At 40.2% G+C, this 15,984-nt stretch overlaps 3 protein-coding genes across 11 annotated transcripts in view; 1 reads left to right on the forward strand and 2 right to left on the reverse strand.

Moving 5' to 3' along the window:
• The window catches only part of DDX25 (DEAD-box helicase 25), a 33,620-nt gene extending 17,749 nt beyond the window's left edge, over window positions 1–15,871 (reverse strand). The window contains exon 1 of the mRNA XM_070489976.1: window positions 15,741–15,871. The gene's annotated coding sequence lies outside the window, so the exon portion shown is untranslated. The remainder of the gene's footprint in view (window positions 1–15,740) is intronic.
• PUS3 (pseudouridine synthase 3) lies at window positions 420–14,852 on the forward strand. 3 transcript variants are annotated; one of them, XM_070489978.1, is made up of 6 exons: window positions 597–619; window positions 746–1,039; window positions 7,189–7,606; window positions 7,724–8,289; window positions 9,181–9,371; window positions 9,515–14,852. In XM_070489978.1, the coding sequence occupies exons 3-6, from the start codon at window positions 7,235–7,237 to the stop codon at window positions 9,823–9,825; spliced, it is 1,440 nt and encodes a 479-aa protein (XP_070346079.1). In that variant the 5' UTR covers window positions 597–619; window positions 746–1,039; window positions 7,189–7,234; the 3' UTR covers window positions 9,826–14,852. The 3 variants fall into 3 exon arrangements, with proteins under 3 accessions (XP_070346078.1, XP_070346079.1, XP_044608917.1); XM_070489977.1 differs by lacking the exon at window positions 746–1,039 and having other exon boundaries at window positions 420–619; XM_044752982.2 differs by lacking the exon at window positions 597–619 and having other exon boundaries at window positions 662–1,039.
• HYLS1 (HYLS1 centriolar and ciliogenesis associated) lies at window positions 2,593–15,876 on the reverse strand. 7 transcript variants are annotated; one of them, XM_014845445.3, is made up of 5 exons: window positions 15,741–15,876; window positions 12,336–12,385; window positions 9,910–9,944; window positions 6,538–6,655; window positions 2,593–3,928 (listed from the first exon to the last, which is right to left on the reverse strand). In XM_014845445.3, exons 4-5 carry the CDS (start codon window positions 6,549–6,551, stop codon window positions 3,001–3,003), a joined length of 942 nt encoding a protein of 313 aa, XP_014700931.1. In that variant the 5' UTR covers window positions 6,552–6,655; window positions 9,910–9,944; window positions 12,336–12,385; window positions 15,741–15,876; the 3' UTR covers window positions 2,593–3,000. The 7 variants fall into 7 exon arrangements, with proteins under 7 accessions (XP_014700931.1, XP_014700936.1, XP_044608918.1 ...); XM_014845450.3 differs by lacking the exon at window positions 9,910–9,944; XM_044752983.2 differs by lacking the exon at window positions 6,538–6,655.
• Window positions 15,877–15,984: the final 108 nt, after the last annotated feature.

The raw sequence follows: 15,984 nt of genomic DNA on the forward strand, positions 1-15,984 counted from the left end.
CCAGGATAGATCCCTGGTACTACTGATGGCTAAATTTGGGCAGAAGAACCAGACTTTTTCCAGTTTCCTGACGGGAATCTTGAAATTTGGATCAGCACCTCTGGAAAAACCCGTAAAAACCTACTCATGATCTCTCCGTGGTGCTGAAGCAAGACTCCTCAGCTCTGTTCGGTCACTCTTAGGCACCTCAGTTGTTTGCTTTGAGGATGTCATATTCCTTTTCAGCCTTTACATGTGGATTCTAATAGTAAATGTTTTATCTCTCAATGGTAACTTTCTACTAATTTAAGTAGGTATAAAATCGTGCCAGCTTCTTTAGTTTTCATATGAGGACAGCAGACACTTGAAAAATTACTTTTCCATTATTTTAGTGTACTAGAATTTATCCTATCTTTTATTCTTGTACTACGACAGGCCCCTGATTCTGCCTTGTCGGAGGTAGAGAAATGGTGGACAGACTAGAAAACAGGCAGATTTCAGCGCCTGCACCCCCGGCTCTTAGAACTACATTTCCCACAAAGGTGGACTACATTTCCCATGAGGCCTCGCGTGCGCGCGTAGAAGACGCAAAGCAACAGTTTCCTGTCTCGTGAAAAGCTGCGTGGCCCACGACCGGAAGGTAAGTGTGGGTCTTTTGGGGTGAGTTATTTTCTAGGTTTTACAAAGAGGAACGGTAAAATGGATAAGCAGTTGGAGGTTTCTCTTTCTCCTCTCATACCGTTTTCTCATACTTTGATCTTTTCAGGAAAGCACCGGTGTGTGAAGTGTGGGACCTCACTTAAGACCTTGTTTTTCTGTCTGTGGTGCTTCTTGGAGCTCCTGGCAGAAACTCGCAGCGCTAAGATCTTTAATTCGATTCTTAGGGAACCCTTGGACTGTGGAGTTAAGTCTTTGCTGCCTCAGAATTCTGTTTGCTCATAAAACGGAATACTGCTAGAGGCCGGGATCCCAGTCGTACGTCGGGTGGGAGAGAGGCGTGGCTACATTTTTCAAATTGGGCCATTACTTGCCCCGCGATCGTTTTTCATTAGTTATCACGGTGCGTGCTTCCTGATTCTCTGGATATTACCCCTCCTTCCTTCTTTGGTTACAATAAAGTTGATCATGGGGAAGGCTCTTTGTACTACTCAACTGGTTACTAGTATTTTCGAGACTAAAACCCATTTTTAACTTTAAAAAATGTATTGAAACTCTAGCGGTGGCTGTTTTAGTATTTACACTCGATGCTTAGGGCACGCAGCAATTCCCTCTTTCTGGTATTTGGCAGCCCCCTTCGGGTGTTACATGTCTGCTTGAGAACCACTGTATTTCACCTTGCGGATGGTACGGTGTGCTGGAGAAAGCACTAAGGAGTCTTCAGCTCAGCTCCTCTTTTTGCCACAAATTTGTGTTACCCGCTTAACCTGTTTGGACTAGTTCTTTGGTTAAATAAGGGTTGAACTAGATAACCTTGGAAACTTTTATTTGCTAACATTGGGCCTTGAGATACATGTAAAGAAGGTAAATCACTGGACTGTTTTGCTGTAATTTGCATGTAAAAAATGCCATGTGGCTTTTAACTTTTTAAAATAGAGGTATAAATAAACACTACCTTTAATCCCACTACACAGTTAGGCTTTAATCTTTTCTTGTGCCTTGTGTGTATATGGGTGTATGACTGAGATCATACTGTATCATTTGCAACCTCTTTCACCTAATTTGCATTTTCCATTAGCTTCCCATATTCCCAGTGACTAATATTGTAATGTCCATTTAATCCCTTTACTATTGGGTAGTTTGTTTTTACTTATTTGCAGTGAATATATCCTATGTGTATGAGTCACTCATTATTTCTTTCCCTTATAAATGCCTAGCAATGGAACTGGGTGAATGTATGAATGATGTAGCTTAAATATTATGGACAAAATGCATTTTGGCAGATAGGAATGGTCAAGGTCATTCATTTTTATGGTACACAGCTGTTTTTCCTTGAGCAAGCAAATTTTTTCTGCTGTCATTCTTCTGGCTTCAAATGCCAAAACTGACAACCCCCAGATTTTATATGTTCCTCATTGGATTAGAAGCATCAAGAACAAATAGACGATCCAATTTAAGGTGAGCAGAATTAGTGTTTTGGTCTGTACCCAAATTCATTTTGGTATTTAGGTCTGCACCTGGTTCCAGATAGCAGTAGTGTGAAGTTCTGTTGCAGGGGGAATAGCCTTCAATTGACAGGCGTAATTTCTAAGGAAATCTCAGTGACAAATTTTTTAAAAAGCACAGTATTCTAGAAGTAACAACTGGAGAGTAATATATTATTGAAGTAATTCTGAAACAAAACTTGGGTTAGAATCCTGTATGTCATATAGTGCTGTTATTGAGCATCTATTACAAAGAACTTAACTCAGTTATCTCGATTTTCTATATTCCTTTAGTAATGGCGGATAACTCCTGTTACCTTTCTTCCTTCCTTTAGGATTGTGTGTGTAAAGGGCAAGTTTTTGTTCCTTCCCTTTGGCTCTCATTATTTAGGTGCTGAGAGTATGATGTAGCCGAATCATAACCCAGTTTGAGATCATCTTCCTTTGGGAAGTAAAAGTAAGGTCAAGTTCACAAATTTCCAAAATTCTTTAATGGATAAGCTTAATGCCGAGCAACTTTAAAAACACTAGTAAAAACAACAACTCACATTGGCCAAAGGCTAAAAGGTTATAGAACAGAAATAGCGCTAACTGACTTTGCTTACTAATGTGACAAAACAGAAAGACCAGGTCTGTTTTTCTTTCTTTGGCATGACTGCTGCAATTGCTGGATTTGAGAGTGGTAATTAGGAAGTTAAATGGTATCTGATACCAAAAGGTATCTGATAATACCTAGAAAAGACGAAGGATGACTGAAGTCCTTACTCTATAATGTCCCATGGGCTTTCAAATTAGTTGTTTCTGTTTAAATAAAAGGAGAGCTATAAAGAACCAGGTTACCCCAAACAATCCTGTGAAGAGACAGGTAAAAAAAAAAGACTTAAGAAGGAGAAAGAGGGAAGGGAAGCTTCCTGGGCATGACACCATTTGCAAGGTCACAACGAATACCCCAACGAAGGGCAGATCTTTTCTTCTCAGTTGGTACTAGGTAATTGTTGGGAACATATATGTGCTGAGGCTTCGATTGGGGTTCTGCTCGACAGAGCATCTGCTCTCGGACACCCCAGCGTAATTCCTTCCTATGATCTTCACCAGGAAACCGCATTGAGTCCCAGTCTCGTTTGTACTCAAAATACCGGGCTACCCGGTCTACCTTGCCCCGGTTTCGGCTTAACTGGTCCAGCTTTGGGAGAATAAAGGACTTGGGTCGGCTGGCAACAATCAGGTCTTGTTCATACGCTGGAGGGCCTATTCCTTCTCTTCCTAGATAACAAATGAGCTGATCCTGAGAAATTCCTTGGTATTCATGTGGTAGATTAAATTTTTGTGAAGTATCAACTGGGGATTCCCTGTCTTCCTGAAACTGCAGATTCATCAGCCTTTGTCTTAAGTCCCAGAGATCCACATCACTTTCTGTACCAGACTCCGATTCACTGACGATGGACTCATCTGTCACTAATACTTCCCCACCTGGCTTTCTACGCAGCACTTTTCTCTTCATCACTGGCTTCCGGAGTCTTTGGGAGGCCTCTGAGACTGTTTCTGAAGTGACATTATTTTCTACATGTGGGTACTGCACGTGCACAGGAAGAGCAGATCGCTTTCCTGGGGTTATTGAAGCTTTACTGTAGGGATCATATTGGACAGACTGGGCTTCTCTTCTGACATCTCCCTCACCCTGCCCTGCACAGATATGGGTAAAAGCTGTAGCAGCTGCTAACATTCGTTCTTCTGGATCCATATTGGCCCATTTTTGTCCATCAGGTCCCATGAGTTCCTCCATTGCTTCCCCTACACTGTAGGACCTTCTGCAAGAGAAAACACTGATCAGTTTTCTGATAATAAATTCCCAGCTCATAAACTGTTCATTCCCTTCTTGTCTATTATTTTATAGCAGTCAAATGGAAAAAGAATGGCTAAAGCAATCTTAAGTACAATAGATATACAGTCATGTTCTGCATAACGATGTTTCAGTTGATGACACACTGCATATACGATGGTGGTCCCCTAAGATTAGTACCACACAGCCTAGGTATGTAGTAGGCTATCCCATCTAGGTTTGTGTAGGTATACTCTATGATGTTTGCACAATGACTAAATTGCCTAATGATTCATTTCTAAGAACGTATCCCCATAGTTAAGTGACACATGACTGTGTAATAAAATACAGATTAGTACAGGGTAGTATGGGAACAGTTTGGAGGGGCATTAACTCAGCTCTAGAGAATCTGTTACCTGCTTTCATTTCCACTCTTCTTACTCACTCTTACTTTCTACTGCCTGGTAGTTCTTGCCACCTTTAGTAGCTCCTAGGACAGGACAGGTGGGTTCTGGCACAAGAAAAACTTGAGACTACATGATATGGGGTATAATGCTTAACGTACATTATGTAACTTGTACTTAGAGGGACACTTTATGTATCCAGCAGTGTTTTAAGTGCTTTACAGATATTAATTCATGTAATCTTCACAACCGTAGGATAGGTACTCTTATTAGCTCCTTTTCACAGGTGAGTAACATGAGGCAGAGAAAGGTTAAATAACTAGCCCAAGATTATACAGCTAGAAGTAGTAGAGCTGGAATTCTAACTCAGGGAGTCTGGCTTAAGAGTCCTTGTTTTTAACCACAAGGGTGATTTAATGCCAAAAATCATCACAAAAAGCAGTAATGTGCATGCATACACTCCTTATGCTTAAGTAATCTTAATGCATCTTCAGTTGCCAAGCTAAATCTGTTCATCCCAGTACCCTGTCACTGAAATAACTTTCAATATCCAAATCGACCAGCTAAATACCCAGGGCTAGTTTCCTCACTGGATCCAGGATAGGTATCTACTGCCCACTATTTCCTGTGTCCCTACTATTTTTCTTTTTAAACTGAAAAACGAATACATGCAGCACATGGTAATTTTAAGCAAGGATTTCCCCTCCTTCCACCAAGTTTCGCTCTCAAAAGCAGTTTCTTATAATTTCTCCAGTAATTTTCCATTTTCATATGCATGTTTTTTATACCATAAAGGAGCATATATTATACAAGTCTTCTGTGCCGTTAAGACATTCTTGGTGAGCCAGCTGTATCAGCATATATAGACTTACTTCATTTTGTTTAAAGTTGCAGAGAATTCCAATGTAAGGGTGTACCATGGTTTATTTAGCCAGTCCCTGACTGATTTAATTAAGGCTTACGATCTTTTGTTGTTAAAAATAAATGTTACAGGGGCTGACCCCGTGGCCGAGTGGTTAAGTCTGTGCGCCCCACTACAGGCGGCCCAGTGTTTCGTCGGTTCGAGTCCTGGGCGTGGACATGGCACTGCCCATCGAGCCATGCTGAGGTGGCGTCCCACATGCCACAACTGGAAGGACCCACAACTAAGAACATACAACTATGTATGGGGGGCTTTGGGGAGAAAAAGGAAAACAATAAAAAAAAAATTAAAAAAAATAAATAAATGTTACAATATCTTATAAATTTTTACATACTTGTGCAAGCATATGTGTATATTAAATTTCTAGAAATGGAATAAGTGGGTCAAAAGGTCGTTGTGCTCAATTTTGATAGCTGTTGCCGAATGCCCCCTAAAAAAGTTGTAACAGCAGTGTATGACAGAGCTTGTTTCTCCAAAGTGGTGTAGTATCAAATTTTCTAGTCTTTGCAGTCAGTTTGGTAAAAAATAGTTCTCTCATAAATTTATTTAAATCGAGTAAAATTCAGCATCTTTTCATACATTATAGGTTTTTTCTCCTTTTTTGTATGAAATGCTTGTTCTATTCTCCTTTTCCTCTCAGGATGTTGGATTTTTTTAAATTGATCTTTATATTAAAATGGATTTATATATTCATGAAATACTTATGTATTAAGGAGGTTAGCCCTTTGCTGTCATTAATTTTTTCTTCCCAGTTTGTTGTTTACCTTCTGACTTTATTTTTTGCTAGTAGAAACTTTTACTTTTAGGTAGTCATATTTTTTGGTTTTCTGTAGTTTCTGGGTTTCTGAAGTGTCTTACTTAGAAATGCCTTTCCCACTCCAAGATTTTAAGAAAGTTTATTCCATATTTTCTTCTAGTACTTTTATAGTTTCATTTCTTACACTTAAATTTTTAAGCTATCATAGATATAGAAATTCAAAGGGCAAAAAATTAAATGAGCTACCTAGACTTAACATAGTCAGCCTTAGTAACACATGTGGAGATGATCTTCTATAACTAAAGTAACCATCAGTCATAGATTGTCTAGTACTGTCCCAATTTTAAGAATATAGTACAGCTATCTTCAGACTATTGAAATATGCCAAGAATTTCAACACTGACATCTAAATTACATTATCAAGACTGACTCTTCTAGCTGCTACAGGTAGAGAAATCTTTTATCAGAACATGTATTAAATTTGACTTAAAAAAAGGATCCTGATGCTTAATTACCTTCTTTCTGCCATCAAAACTGCTTAAAGTGGGAAAATCTCTACTCCAGGTTCTACTTCCAATATGAAGTACAATCATTGACAGGTTTCTGCAGTCAAGCTAGCTCTTATTGTACCACCTTTGAGATAGAACTGAGTATTAGATGATAGAACATACAAGTCACTAATTTTACCTGAAATATTGGAAAGCAGTAGAAACTCAGAGTAGACATTTATATTCCATATAAACAGATCTTATGATTAGAAAGATTGGACAAATATAATGAGAAGTCAAAAGGAAATGTTTAGGGAAAAAAATACCCGTAACATCAGTCCTCAATCATCTCGGCTAATGAAGAATAGAGAAATGAAATCTACAGAGATTTCCCCTAAATTCTGACAACTTAAATCACAACAATGCAAGCTGAATAATTTTTGCTACTATTTTCCTTTTCCCCTGTGAATTGGCCAGACAGGATGGAAAAGAATAATATCTGTGGATGGTCAACCCATAATAATTAAGCTAATGCTTGTATCCCTGGGCAGAAGCAAAAATCTATATCCTTTAGGCATTAAATTAAATCTCAGATACTATTTGAACCTGATGACATGATAGTGACATCACCAAAGGAATCAGCACTGAAACTGTTGCATCCTGTTCCCTTCTTTTCAGGTAGGGTGGACCTATATGATTTATTTATTCCTGGAGTTGTCTTATCATGGCTGAAAATGACATAGACAGAATCCAGACTGAGAAACTCCTAAAAAGAGTACAAGAACTGGAGCAGGAGGTACAAAGACTTAAAGAACAGACCAACAACAAGGACTCAAATATTAGAGAAAATTATTCAGGAACTGGAAAAGCTAAGCGTGCATTTGATTTCAGTGCTCATGGTCGAAGACACGTAGCCCTAAGGATAGCCTATCTGGGCTGGGGCTACCAGGGCTTTGCCAGTCAAGAAAACACAAACAATACAATTGAAGAGAAACTCTTTGAGGCTCTAACCAAGACTCGACTAGTAGAAAGTAGACAGACATCCAACTATCACCGGTGTGGGCGAACAGACAAAGGAGTTAGCGCCTTTGGACAGGTAAGGGCCACTCTACTGTTACTCAGATCAAGCAATACCAATGTGTTCTAGGTGTACAAACTGAGGATTCAGGTTGGTTGTATCTCTGAAACACAGTATCTTTCTCTAATTCCACAGGTGATTTCTCTTGACCTTCGTTCTCACTTTCCAAATGGCAGGGATTCAGGGGATTTTAATTTAAAAGATGAAGTCAATGATGCTGCTAAAGAGATCCGTTATACCCACATTCTCAATCGGGTGCTCCCTCCAGACATCCGTGTACTGGCCTGGGCCCCTGTAGAACCCAGCTTCAGTGCTAGGTTCAGCTGTCTTGAGCGGACTTACCGCTATTTTTTCCCTCGTGCTGATTTAGACATTATAACCATGAACTCTGCAGCTCAGAAGTATGTTGGCACACATGATTTTAGGAACTTATGTAAAATGGATGTAGCCAACGGAGTGATTAATTTTCAGAGGACTATTCTGTCTGCTCAAGTACAGCTAGTGGGCCAGAGCCTGGCTGAGGAGAGAGGGCAAGAACCTTTCCAGCTGTGTCAGTTTGAAGTGATTGGCCAGGCCTTCCTGTATCATCAAGTCCGTTGTATGATGGCCATCCTTTTTCTGATTGGCCAAGGAATGGAGAAGCCGGAGGTTATTGATGAGCTGCTGAACATACAGAAAAATCCCCAGAAACCTCAATACAGGTAAGTTTAAAAAAAAAAAAAACCCGAACACAAACAGCTATTGCGCTTAGAATATTTTAAAATGTATTCTAACATATCTTCCTCTCCTCACAATTGTCTAAATAATAAATCACAGATTCTGTCTTCATGAAACTTTTAATCTAACTTGTAGAATGTTATGAACACGTAGGAGGGAGTGGTATCTTTTAATTTTCTTCTGTCATTGTTCCATCCCTTTAGTAACAAATAGCTGTTTGGACCAGGCCCTTAAAAGGACGTTCATTTCTCTCTCTCTCTGTTTTCTGAATTTGTGTTAAGAGGTATATCGTTAGGTTCTGGTGAAGTTAAAAGCTGAGCATTCAACTGTTCATATTAAATCTTGCTTGCTTTGTATTATGGAGTAGTCATACTACTGTACTTTTTTATTTTTCCTAATTTTCAGTTTCTGAAATGGTAGGAAAGGCAGGAAGAATAGTCAGGCTTTTCTTTTAAGAGCAGGCTGAGGTCAGACAGACCAATAATTCATTCCTAGGCAGGGAAATCTAGTTTTTACTCCATACTGTACAAAATTTGTATAATTTTGTTTGGACAAGTTTGGAAAAATGCCACCAGATGTTTTTAATTTTATAGCAGTATGGTGGAGCAAGTTGACTCACTTCTAGGTGACTTGTTACCATTGAAATTTATCCTCATCTAGAGCAAGCCTAACCAGTTGATCCATGGTTTATTGCCTTTTTCTTTTTTTAATTATCAAGTTATTCAAAGTTAGGGATGGTGTTATATTTTCTTACCTATTAAATACTTAATATTGACAGTTTTTCCCCTCCTTTAAACCCAACTAACCCCATTTTTTAAGAACTGTTGGATGGCTGCTATGTATTCTCATACCCTATTTCTTCTCTTTCTCTCTAGTATGGCTGTAGAATTTCCTCTAGTCCTATATGATTGTAAGTTTGAAAACATCAAGTGGATCTATGACCGGGAGGTTCAGGAGTTCAATGTTACCCACCTACAACAACTCTGGGCTAATCAGGCTGTTAAAACTCACATAGTGTATAGTATGCTGCAAGGACTGGACTCTGCTGCAGTACCCTGTGGGACAGGTACGCCAGGGAAATCCAAGGATAAAATCACTTAGCGGAACCAAAGTTATACAGAGTTACGGGGGAGGTAGCTTTACATAAAGTTTGGAGGTGATTCTGTTGTGGTGAAGTATCCATGTAATGCTTGACTGTATATATTACAGGACCAAAGATGGATGGAGTGATAGAATGGAGAAATGTTACGCCTTCTGTCATAAAGCAGACCAGTGCCTTTGTAGAAGGAGTGAAAATGCGCACGTATAAGCCCCTAATGGATCGTCCTAAATGCCAAGGATTAGAATCCCGGATCCAGCATTTTGTACGTAGGGGACGCATTGAGCACCCACATTTATTCCATGAGGAAGAAACAAAAGCCAAAAGAGACTGTAATGAAAAACTAGAGGAAGAAAATACTATTTTGGAGAAACCAGCAAAGAGAATCTGTGTTGATACAGAAATTAAAAGCATCATTTAACCATAGAAAATGCACCAGGATCTAGGAGGCAATAACTAGTTAAGTGGGTAGGTGGGTAGAAAGGAAATACAGAAAAATACTTACTGCAAGAAGTCCTAGAAATTCAGATGATCGGCTCTCTAAAAACAAAAACCAAAAAAGACCATAGGTCCTATTAAGCAAGTTCTTACTTGAAGAAGAAAGAATTCAAACATTCCGTCATTCCTTCCTACACAGAAGGATTAAGAGGTAGAAGCAGCAAAAAGCAGCTGTAAAATGGAGAGCTGTTTATGTACACCTGGAAGCCTGTGCCTTGTGTTCACATACATTGAAGCCCGATCCGGCTGGTGTCTGCTTTGCTGTGCTGTCCTTTTAAAAGCAAATGAGATACTCACTATCATCTGAATTCTCATAAAGAGCTTTGCCCGAGTGTCTTATTTTCTAAGACAGAAGTTAAAAATAGGAAATTTGGTCAGTTAAATATTTGCTAAATTAGTTTAGCGCCACGCACAATAGTACCTGAAGTGACCTAACTGAATAAGACAGCATCTCTTAGAAAGCTTATCAGACTAGTGCTCTGTAAGCCACAAATGGTCTCTGGTGCATGGTTTGTTTTTTTTTTTTTACAATCTTTTACATATGTAAAAAACACTGTTCGCTCATGACCTATATAAAAACAGGCCATGTAGTTTACTAACCCCTGGTCTAGTGGTTTAAGGAAAGCTCTTACAAGAGGAGATATCCAAGCTACATCTTGCACAACCAGTGGGAGCCAGTTAAAGTGGGAATAAAGAAGCAGTTTTAAGTGTGTCTAAGGCAGAAGATGCAGTTTGTGTCAAGGGTTAAAGATGACAGCTCTTGCATTCAGGTAACTGTAAATACAGTAGTATGGCTTGAGTGACAAAAGCATAGTTTAGAAAGGTGAGCAAGGATGATGTTTGTGCAGCCTTGTAGGCCTTCCCCAAGACGCTTAGATTTTATCTTCAGAGGCCACTGGGAAAAAACATGAAAAGCCAGAGTTGTGTAGCAAAAATACTGCTCTGGGTATGGTGCGGACTGGATGAGGGCAAGACAGTGGGACCAATTAGGAGGCTGTTGAAGTAACCAAGAAAATAGATGATGATGGCCCAGACTAGATTTGTACTGAGGGGGGTGGAGAGAGTAGGTGAATTTGAGATTAAGAAAGGAGAAGTAACAGCACTCTGTGGTTGAGAGAATGGGAGGTTCAAAAGTAGGAAGCTTTCAGGATAAGTCCGAGGGTCCGATTTAAGCCTATCTGAGACACACTGGGACAGGAACATGAAGTGGGGCTTTGCTTGTTCTCAAAGTTGATAACCTTCAAAATATTACTAAAACAGCAATATTTATTCAGAAGAGTTCAAAGTTCTCTTAAATACATTATCCTTTATAGCAATTAAAATAATAAAGTAAATGAACTGAGACCTTTTGCCTCAATAACAGTTTTCGTCATTGCAGAATGTATTATCCACATTTATGATATAATATTATATGTTTTTGAGATCCAAAGTTTTATTCATCAACCAACAAATAGTTTGTTCCTGGGGCCAGCCTGGTGGCACACTCTGCTGCAGCAGCCTGGGGTTCGCTGGTTCAGATCCTGGGTGTGGACCTATGCACCACTTGACAAGCCATGATGTGGCAGGCGTCCCACATATAAAGTAGAGGAAGATGGGCACAGATCTTAACTCAGGGCCAGTCTTCCTCAGCAAAAAAGGAGGATTGGCGGCAGATGTTAGCTCACAGCTAATCTTCCTCAAAAAAAAAGTTTGTTCCTACCTATGTTCAAAACTGCATGTATACAAATGTGGTTTATCTCAAGCTGCTGGCTAAAATATAACTAACATATGGGACAATGAGAAACAATGCTATCATATAAATAGTAAAGTGATCCAAAAGCTTAGTAGCAGGTGGGCTACACAAATAAGACTTCATTGGAAAAGTTCCAGGTTTAGGATGTAAAATACCGTAAAAAAAGTGAAGTGACCTTCTAGTATTGAAGAGTAAGAAGACATGTAACAGGGCTGGCCCAGTGGCGCAGTGGTTAAGTGCGCACATTCCACTTCGGTGGCCCAGGGTTTGGCAGTTCAGATCCCGGGTGCAGACATGGCACCACTTGGCACGCCATGCTGTGGTGGGCGTCCCACATATAAAGTAAAGGAAGATGGGCACAATGTTAGCTCAGAGCCAGTCTTCCTCAGCAAAAAGAGGAGGATTGGCAGCAGATGTTAGCTCAGGGCTAATCGTCCTCAAAAAAAAAAAACCCACTAAGATTTATTCTAAATAGTCAATTGTATGATCCAGGTCTTCTGGATTTTGAATCATGTCCTCAGTTTTTGGGACTCGATCTGCCAACATTTCATAATGCCCTGAATATTCTTAAAATATGATTGCTTTCTCAATTTTGATGTGAAGATCCTTTTGTTTTTAGTGTAATCATTGAGCATAGTAGAATATCTTCACTTAAACATGTAAGGACAAACCAAAGCATTTTATTTTTTTCTACTTCCTACCTTATTTCAATGTACCTTCACTGGCTTTAGTTTTTGAGTTAAAGAAAAACCTAGAAAAGAACAGAGTTTAAAATAAGTCACTCCTTATTTTTAAAAAAATCAACTCTAAAGAAGTGCTACATGGGACAAAACACTAATTAAAAAGGCATGCTTGGAAGATTCTATGGAGGCAAAGGAGTCAGAGGAGCAAAGGCTTAGATCTTAAGTAAAATCCTTTCAAGGTGAACTAGATTACACTATCAAATCTAGAAGAATAAAGATTTAGTGACATTATTTTTGGTAGTTACCACAGGAAAACTTCAACCATAAAAGTCCCAAAATGTGGGGCTGGCCCCATGGCCGAGTGGTTAAGTTCGCGCGCTCCGCTGCTGGCGGCCCAGTGTTTCGTTGGTTCGAATCCTGGGCGCCAAACCACACTGAGGCAGCGTCCCACATGCCACAACTGGAAGGACCCACAGCGAAGAATATACAACTATGTACCAGGGGGCTTTGAGGAGAAAAAGGAAAAAAATAAAATCTTTAAAAAAAAAGTCCCAAAATGTAATTTTGCAAAACTTCAGTTATTGAAGTAGTGTTTGTATAAATTCCAAAGTCTCTGACCCATGTAAGGACTAAATAAATGTTAGCAGTAAAGTAGGGCTTAGATCTTACTTTCTACATTGGAAAAAGGAATTATTTCAGTAGGTTGTGCAGTTTAAATCAGATTATATATAAATATACAAAATGTTACATATGTGATGTACATAACGTAATATGTAACATGATATATATAAAATACATATTAATATGATATATATCTAAGTAAAATGGTGCTTTGTGAGAAGTACTACACCATTCAACGTTCATGCAATACAAAACTACCGACTAAAAAGATAGAATAGAGGAAAGTAGGGACAGAAATGGAGTAGGACTCGGGGCTAGGCGTCCTAGACAACGCTAAAGCCCAATGAGAGTTTTTTATGGCATGTGTACTATACTATATGGTGATTAGTATGTTATTTTCTTTGCATTTAAATTATGGCACACTTACTTTTTTTCTTGAACGTATGAACATGGGTGTTTGCAAATAATAAAATACAAGCTTAAGTAAGGTCCACAGGTAACTGCCAGTTCTTTTTCTTTTCTTTTGACATAAAGACCTGATAATCCTTTCTCTTTACTTGGGGGGGAACTTTCACGTAGAAGCTAGAGCAGCTTATATTTTGAAGATAAATAAAGATAATATTGACCAAAATGCCCGGCAGTACCTTCTCTTCAAAAATCTTAAGACTCAGTGTCATCCTAGGTTTAGCTAGTTGCAAGTGAAAGGATCTCAAGGGTGGAAGGAGAGGACTTTAAACTGGGACAGAGGGGCTGGGTGAGTAGTTAGATTCTAACCACTACAGGGAGGCCACTGCAGAGTTACAACAAATCCCCTACCTCTGGGGAGGTTAGCATGCGGCTCTAAGCCGCAATATTAGAAAACAAAACAAGGCAACCATAATCCAAAGAGACAACAAAAGGGGGAAATAATTCTAACAGATTAAAAATCACTAATTCAAATTCCTCTTAGAAAGCTACTACAGTCACACACCTGCAGAACAGAGAAAAGAGATGATTTCCAAAGAAATAATGACTACTAAACATAGAAAAATATGTTTAATATCATTAAATCAAGCAAATAAAAACATTAAGATATCCTTTTAGATTGGTAAGATTTTTCAATACTTAGTGCTAGTCAGTGTGGAGAAATCTGCACCCTTACTCCCGGTGGGGGGGTGGGGGGGGGTTGTAGATATCAATTTTTCTAGAGAGCACTCTGGCATTATGAATCAGAATTTAAACAGTACCATAATTTCTAAGCCACAGTCCACTTCCAGGAATTATTCTAAGAAGATAAATTGGACAAAAATGCAAACATGTATATGTTCAAGTAACCACTACTATGCTATTTTCTGATGATGAAGAAACTGGAAAAACAAATATCATTAGTGGATTGGTTAAATAATATATGGCACAGTATGCCATAGCAAGAAATACCATGCATCTATTAATGGTAATGCATATTCACAACAGCCAAGACTTTGAAGCAACCTAGGTGCCCATCAAGGGACGAATGGATAAAGATGATGTGGTATTTATACACAATGGAATACTACTCAGCCATAAAAAATGATGAAATCCAGCCATTTGTGACAACATGGATGGACCTTGACTTGGTATTATGCTAGGCGAAATAAGTCAGAGGGAGAAAGTCAAATACAGTCTCATCTCACTCATAAACAGTAGATAACAACACACAAACATAGAAACAGAGATTGGATTGGTTACCAGAGGGGAGGGGGGGAGGGGAGAGTGAAAAGGGTGATTAGGCACATGTGTGTGGTGATGGATGGTAATTAGTCCTTGGGTGGGGAACATGATGTTATCTACACAGGAATTGAAATATAAAGATGTACACAAGAAATTTATATAATGCTATAAACCAATGTTACTTCAATAAAAGAAGAAAAAGAATGGTAATGCATACCTACATTTGACATAGACACGTGTTCCTGAAATGTTACTAAGGCATAATCTGCTTTTTAAATGAATATGCTTTATTATATTAAAAACATACAGTTATACAAAAATAAATACATTTTATAAATATGATCATGTAAATACATATTCATAATGCATATATCTGAAGTAAACCCAAATGTGAACAGTGGTTTTTTTGATGGTTATCTGTGGCTGATGGAATTTCGAGTATTTTCTTCCTTTCTTTATATGTGCTTAATATTGCTTGGATTTATTTCTAAAAACAATGAAACTGTATAATTCTTATAATAAGAAAAAAAGGCTTATTTTCATTCTGTGGTAGGACTATAGGGTTCTTCAATTTTACCCGCTATCCTAACTCATTAGGGAAAGAGATTCTCGCACGGTTACATCCAGAAATTCACAAAAGGGGTGTGTAACTAGAGGGTGAGGACGCTTCCCCCTTTACAACAACAACACAGACGCGAGTCTGCACCATCTGCCCAGGGCGTGGTTACCGTCTCGGCCGCCCGCGGCCTCCGGGGAAGCCGGCGCCCTCGCTGGCTCGGGTCCCCGCGCCCCCGGCCCCGTCCGCCTCGCCGGGCGGCGACCCGGCGGTCCAGGCAGGCCGTGGCGCGGGAGCGGGGCGCGGTGGGCGGTCGGCGCACATTGTGACCTCGGGGGGCTCGGGCGCGCCCAGAGCACGGCACCGCTTAGACGCGCCTTAGGGAGCAAGAAGCCGGGTTCACCAGCAATGCCGAGGCTAGGACGGCGCTCCAAGGGGGACAGACAACCAGGGGAGGGAAACTCCAACTCCGTGCTACTCAGAACCCGGCCTCTCCTCAGCAGGGCCGCCTGCCCTCGGGGGCCCGTGCCACCCCCGCCCAGCCTCCGCCCGCTTACCGGTCCCGCCGAGCCCGCCCGCCGCACCGATTCCGCCGCCCGGCTAGCGCGTCTCCGCAGGCTTCGGTTAGCGCTCCTCAGCTCGCGCAAGCGCACAGCCAGCCCACGCGCCGAGGCTGCCGTTAACCGACACACCCGGAGGTTTAAACCAGAAGAGCGAACCGGCGCCCTCGGCCCGCCCTCCCAGCCTCTTATTGGTCCTGAGGGTGAACGTCTTCCAGGCCTACATTCTGATTGGTGCACA

This window comes from Equus asinus, chromosome 20, assembly GCF_041296235.1.
Source record: "Equus asinus isolate D_3611 breed Donkey chromosome 20, EquAss-T2T_v2, whole genome shotgun sequence".
Classification (NCBI taxonomy): Eukaryota; Metazoa; Chordata; class Mammalia; order Perissodactyla; family Equidae; genus Equus; species Equus asinus.

Excerpts from the sequence above, each read along its gene's own strand:
- PUS3 (XM_070489977.1), top strand. The coding sequence starts at position 7,235 with ATGGCTGAAAATGACATAGACAGAATCCAGACTGAGAAACTCCTAAAA. Across the intron at positions 8,290-9,180 it reads CCCCAGAAACCTCAATACAG|TATGGCTGTAGAATTTCCTC; the intron begins GTAAGTTTAAAA and ends CTTTCTCTCTAG. Across the intron at positions 9,372-9,514 it reads TGCAGTACCCTGTGGGACAG|GACCAAAGATGGATGGAGTG; the intron begins GTACGCCAGGGA and ends TATATATTACAG.